The following is a 5,870-nucleotide window of genomic DNA, read 5'->3' as shown; positions in this document are numbered from 1 at the left end:
TGACGCCATACATTTCCAACGTCTTGCTCGCCCATTCACTCCAAAGTGAATGAAAGGCACAACTGTTCAGTGCTGCCGTTTTGATCATGATGGCAGACATCGGAACGGTGATTTCATAACTATCAAGCAATCGACACAGCTCTCTTGAAGAGAATCTTTCACCGTTTCAGAATTTGCTCAAGGTACAGTTTTGCCGTGAACTAAGGGCGTTTCGATTTCTCTAAGGTTTTGAAAAGCATTTTTGGATAGCTTATTTGTTACTGTGACACATATCAAAAATGACTTTTGATTCGTTTTGATGAAAGTCTTAAATTCCTTGTTGTTCATGGACTTCAATGACATTTCATACGGAACAAACGGAGGAGCCAGTCGTGAGTTGAAAACACTTTCGTCTCTGTTGTTTTTGTTGTCTTCGTGTCTTGTTCAGTCACTGATAAGACTTTAAAGTATGCCTGGAGTTTAAAGAGTCGTTTCTCATTTAATTCGTGGGCAGATGAGAGTCTGTGGCTAAATGTTTCGTCTAGTTAGCAATGGTACATAAAACCTGAAGTTAATAAACTGCTTTAGTGTGTTTGAAATATTGTGTCGCGTCTTTCTATTTTAGACCACCTTTACGTGATTCTTGCTCAACGACTGCCTTTTCGACCAAGGATTTTTCTCGCAAAAATCCGCGGCTGACCGGCGTCGCCTCCTCGGCTGTTTAGTTTATGTTTTGTTGTTGCAAGTTTGTTAGGGGTTTTAAACTTTTTTCTCTTCATGATGTATTATGTTAGCGTAACCTCAGAAACTGCTCGTTTTCCACCTGTTGTGGGAACCTATTATTTTCTATTCCCTGGATAGCGCTCATACCCGTCTATCAGCCAAACTTCGGACTGTGGAGATCTGAGGAAAAGAATTGAGGTGCCGGAAAAGGAAAGGGAAAGTGACAAAGAATGAGAGAGTAGGCTGCTAACAAAATTTAAGGATGTAACCGCTTCTATACATCTAAATACATACACAAATATATTTGCACATTGTCATTGATCTAATAACAAAAACAAATTGAAGCACAAGAAATTTCCAAAAAATCTTGTTGCACAAATTGCCACCCAATTACAAATGAGACTCTACTTTTATTTCACATGCAACAGTCATTTCTCAGCAAAAGGCTCTCGACCAATCAGCCGTTTTTAAGCCCTGTCCTCCCGAATACGTTTGAATTTTTAACGTATGCTCAACACGGCTGGCAGAGTGTTCTTTCCTCTTCCCGTCTTATCTTGGAAGATCGAAAGAGACTCTGCTCGCAGAGTAGCATCATACATACACACACATAGATATATATGACTATATTTTTGTATGTATATTTATATATTTATAAATATAACAGTAAATAAGCAAATAAATAAATATATCTATAAATATATCTGATTGAATTTACAAAAAGGTACCTGCTTGTGCTTTGACAACTTAGCACTTTGAGATGCAGAAAAAAGTTCTTGCTTTACATACCTATGATTCCAGCAAGGAACAAATTTAATTCATTTTTCTGACTGAATTTACAAAAAGGTACCTGCTTGTGCTTTGACAACTTAGCACTTTGAGATGCAGAAAAAAGTTCTTGCTTTACATAGTTATGATTCCAGCAAGGAACAACAGTAGTATAGGAGTTGGTGGTATGAGCGCATTTTTGCAAAAATGATCTCATACCAACTCAACTCCATACTACTTTACATTTAATGGCTTCCAACTTTTGATCTCATATTCTTGGAAATCTATATGTTTTATATTTCTGCGAATCTATGCCGTGGCGAGGCAGAATGGATCCAACGCAAAATTTATTTTGGAACTAAATTTTATAATGTCCGTATGCGTAACTTGCCATACCATTGTTGTGAATATATCGCTTGTCATCGAAGCAGGACAATGATACTTTGTTAAGCTCATAGCTCCCAAGTTGGTGCAAGTTGCTTCTTATCGTTTTCATGGTGTGTTGCATTTGTTCGTTGTTGAACAGTACGTTTTTATAATTTTCATGAGTGATGTTCTTCTTAATAATATTTTTCTTGATTCCCTTTGCTGTCTTTCCGCCTTTGTCATTGTCTTTCGTATATGAATACATTTTTGATCTCAATCCGACGAATTCAGTTATCGGCATGCCTGCTGCTTCGTCTTTGAATTTACCGATTACTTTTTTGTTTGTTGTGTTAAAATATTGTGAATCTTGTGGATAATCACTGTTGTCGAATTTGTCTTTGTCATTCCAAAAGTCTTGGTACGCATCACTGGTTTCAATTTCATAGGTCAAGCTGTCTGTGTCTGTGAATAACAATTTTGCTTTGCTGCCGTATTTTTGTTTGATATAATTATAGTGGAAATCATACATTAGTGTCTTGCTAAGATCAAGGATACACATACCCACATATGCCGGCCTGTTTAGGGTTAGTGTTTCTTTGATTTTATGCACTGCCACTAGATTTTCATTAAAGATCTTGCTGCTAACATATGTTGGTTTAGCTGCCATTTTTAATAGTTTGTTTTCATCAGTCACTAATCTGACATCTACTCTTTTTCTAATGTTTTCCATTGTTTTTCCAAATACACTATTATTCATGAGCTTGAAGAAGTCTTTCTCGAAAGCATTTTTAGCATTAGTTCTTTTTTCAGTATTAAAGTTGATATATTGCTTCAACCATGCGGACTGATTGAACTCTAGTGCTCGATGGACTTTGGTTATTTTTAAACCAAGATCTGTGTATAATTGAAGGTTTCTGTAATGGAGTACGTATTTTTCTTTATTGCTTAATGTAGGTATCAGTTTATGAACTAAACCAGTTGATACATTAAATTTGTTGGCTATTTTTTGGCAATAATTAGAAAGCATATCTTTGTTGACTTTGACCTTTTCAGGTGCTAGTGGGTAGTCATTGTGCAGATTGTGTAATTCTTTGGGGTATTCCAAATCAACTTCTAATATTAAACCTTTGTCACTATCTTCTTTATACTTGGTTAGGTCTATCTTATCAATCTGGTTTTTAGCTATCCATTTAAAACCACCAGTTGGTAGGTATTGTGACATAGCCCAACCATACAGATTATTGGCATCCAGATACATGATATATTTTGTGGGCGCTTTCTCGTCATATGTTTTCATGTATCTGTTATTGGCTTTGCCGTATCGATTTGCTATGTATGATGTGCCACCACGCATGCCCTTTTCAATAAATTGAAACATATCAATATCGGTCATAAGCTCTAATTTAATGTCAGTCATTTTCAGCATAGCATCCCATGACAAACCAGGAGATGTAAAATAATGACATGGATCAAGTTTATAGTATCGCAGACAGGTCTTTCGAAAGTTTTCGAATACATCAGCCAACAGAAGTATGTCAGATTTAAGATATAAGTCATGATACTCACCCATATTTTTGAGAGAGAATGTATTCCACACATTCTGGGCATGTGTATAGTCTTCATTACTTATGTGCTCATCATTCAACATACTGTAAAATTCTTCTTTTGGCGGCAGATTTTTATTGAATTTATCAAAACTGTCCATGAAGTCGTATGGATATACTCCTTTTCGAGACATCAAATCAAGCTTTTCGTTTTCAAATATTTGAGAGGTATATTTCAATGATTCTTTTGGTAGATTGCTGACCAGTCTGTCAAGACTCGAGCTCATGAATTGGAAACTATCAATAAAGGTCAGATGATGACCGAGCATGAAAGCCATGTATTTCTCCATGTTATTGGGAATTGCATTTATATTCATTTGGCACTTTTCACCTTTCTTGTTTGTGTATGTATGATTTTTAACTGTCTCGCCGATCTCTTGCATTATGAAATGACTGTCATACCCACGTAGATTGTGGAATATCACTGGAATTTTGTCAGTTATTCTGAAGTTGAGATTGCAATCTTGATGTGCGGATCCTCTGTACTGCCCAGTCACATGGCAGTGATCTCTTACTCTCACATCAGTTTTATTGTATTCTTTTTCACATATATGGCATTTGTCAGCTTTTTTGAATTTGTCTTCGTCATCTTTAGTCATTCTCAATGGCTTATCGAAATGTTTTTTCATAACATTTTTACAATATTTGACTTCTTCTAACATTTTTTCCATGAATTTGTGAACGGCTTTTTCACCTCTATAAATTTGTACTGGTTTTGTGTATTTATCATCATAACAACAAACAACCTTGTACCCATAACCACAGTCTGTGTGTTTTTGGTAAGCCTCTGTGTATGATTTTTCGTCATTTGGTTGACATCCATGAATTTTTTCAGTTATGGCTTCAAAATCTGCATATATTACAAATGGAACGGGTAGTTGTTTATGGAAATTATTGAATTTTAGTATGTTATCATCTTTTGTTGGCATTTTAATTGCTTGTACTCCATTTAATTGGATACAGTTTTCTTTATGATTGTTCAACACTCTTTCAGAAGTGAAATGCTGAAGACAATACATGCAAAAATGTTTTCTCTTTTCGTGCTTTGTTATATCATACATGAACTTGTTGAAATCTTTGATTAATACATAGTGCTTGTTTTCATTTTCTGTTATAAGAAGCAGATTCATGCAATCTTCATACTTTTCTTTTGACACATAAATGGGATATTTTTGTTTGTTTTCATAACCGAAAACATTGATGTTAATTTCATTCTGCTTTTCTATTTTGTTGTACTGTTTGGTAGTCACTGGAAATTCAATTCCTGAATAATTCAAATTTTCAATGAATGCTTTATCTGATTTTTTTATTCTTTGAGGATCTTTGTCTTGGGGATTAAGATGTCTTATGTGGCACCACCTGAAGCATTCATTATCCTCATTTTTCATATTAATCAATCCTTTTGCACTGTTTCTGAGTTCTGTGGGAAGCTTTATATAAGAAGATCCTTTCATTGGTTCATATTTTACCACATTGATATAATGATTTTCAACAGATTGAATAGTCCAACCAGATCCCTCTGAAATCCAAACTGCAATCTTGTTTAGTATGACTTGTTTTGACAAAGACAAAGCCAGTTCGATTTGTGTGTCATTTGTTATTGTTTGTGGTTGACTGTTAAAATAAGCCGTTTTGATGATTTTTTCTTCTCGCCCTGTTTGCTTTTCAAATGTTACTCTAAGTGTTTCAACAAACTTTAGACCTTTCATTGATTTTAATATTTTTTTGATATGGATGGCAACAGCCTTTCTTGTATTTTGCAGTTGCATAAGTGGGTCTTTGCTGTTTTTTATGTTGATTTCATAAGACTTTGTGAACCCTTTTAAAGCTTTGTTCGTTTCTTGTATTATGGTCCTAGGCAATGGAATTGGTTTTTTAGTCCTAGGTAATGGTACTGGTTTGTATCCATCTCGGAACTCTAATGGAGGAAGAATTATGTTTTCTTCATAATTTTGAACCATTTGCTGCACACTCTTTCTTGGTTTTGGGATTGGTCTTGTTTTAGTCCTTGGTGCGGGCACTGGTTTTGTATTTTGTTTTATAATCAATTTTATCAATTCTGATTTACTTAGTTTCTCAAGATCACTCTTGTTCATACTATAAGTTGAGATATTATTTTGCATAATATTCATCATAATATATGTATAGGAAATAATTCTTTAAGTAAAAATATGGTGCGTTTATAGTTGAACACATACTGGAGTATGTATTTAACTGTGTGAAGAGAAGTGATATAAATAAGTTAATTGCTGCTGTTTTCATGTTCGTCATAAATATATCCTGTGTTGTAAGTAAATGAATTTTTGAAATGTTTCTTTGTTTTGAGATGATTATGTTTTCCCGCAAGAGTGTAATTGTGATTATTGTTGCATATTTTGCAATACCATTCTTTGTGTAACATGTAATCGTTTTTGTTTCGTCTTCTTTCTTCTG

The 5,870-nt window shown here is 34.5% G+C and overlaps 2 protein-coding genes across 3 annotated transcripts in view; both read right to left on the bottom strand.

Moving 5' to 3' along the window:
• Positions 1-511, bottom strand: part of LOC137986160 (probable serine/threonine-protein kinase irlA) — a 15,008-nt gene extending 14,497 nt beyond the window's left edge. For both annotated transcript variants that reach the window (XR_011119611.1, XM_068833443.1), the window contains exon 1: positions 1-511. This exon is cut by the window's left edge. The gene's annotated coding sequence lies outside the window, so the exon portion shown is untranslated.
• Positions 512-1,825: 1,314 nt separating this feature from the next.
• Positions 1,826-3,664, bottom strand: LOC137986162 (uncharacterized). The gene is made up of 2 exons (XM_068833446.1): positions 2,809-3,664; positions 1,826-2,295 (listed from the first exon to the last, which is right to left on the bottom strand). The coding sequence occupies exons 1-2, from the start codon at positions 3,662-3,664 to the stop codon at positions 1,826-1,828; spliced, it is 1,326 nt and encodes a 441-aa protein (XP_068689547.1).
• Between the last annotated feature and the right edge of the window lie 2,206 nt (positions 3,665-5,870).

Source organism: Montipora foliosa, unplaced genomic scaffold (genome assembly GCF_036669935.1).
Source record: "Montipora foliosa isolate CH-2021 unplaced genomic scaffold, ASM3666993v2 scaffold_140, whole genome shotgun sequence".
NCBI classification, from domain to species: Eukaryota; Metazoa; Cnidaria; class Anthozoa; order Scleractinia; family Acroporidae; genus Montipora; species Montipora foliosa.
This window is presented reverse-complemented; position numbering and strand designations above follow the sequence as displayed.

Bases quoted from the DNA above. Each gene is read 5' to 3' on its own strand.
- LOC137986162 (XM_068833446.1), bottom strand. From the start codon at position 3,664: ATGAGCTCGAGTCTTGACAGACTGGTCAGCAATCTACCAAAAGAATCA. The intron at 2,296-2,808 runs GTTTAGTTCATA...TGTTATTCACAG, and splicing joins CAAATTTAATGTATCAACTG to ACACAGACAGCTTGACCTAT.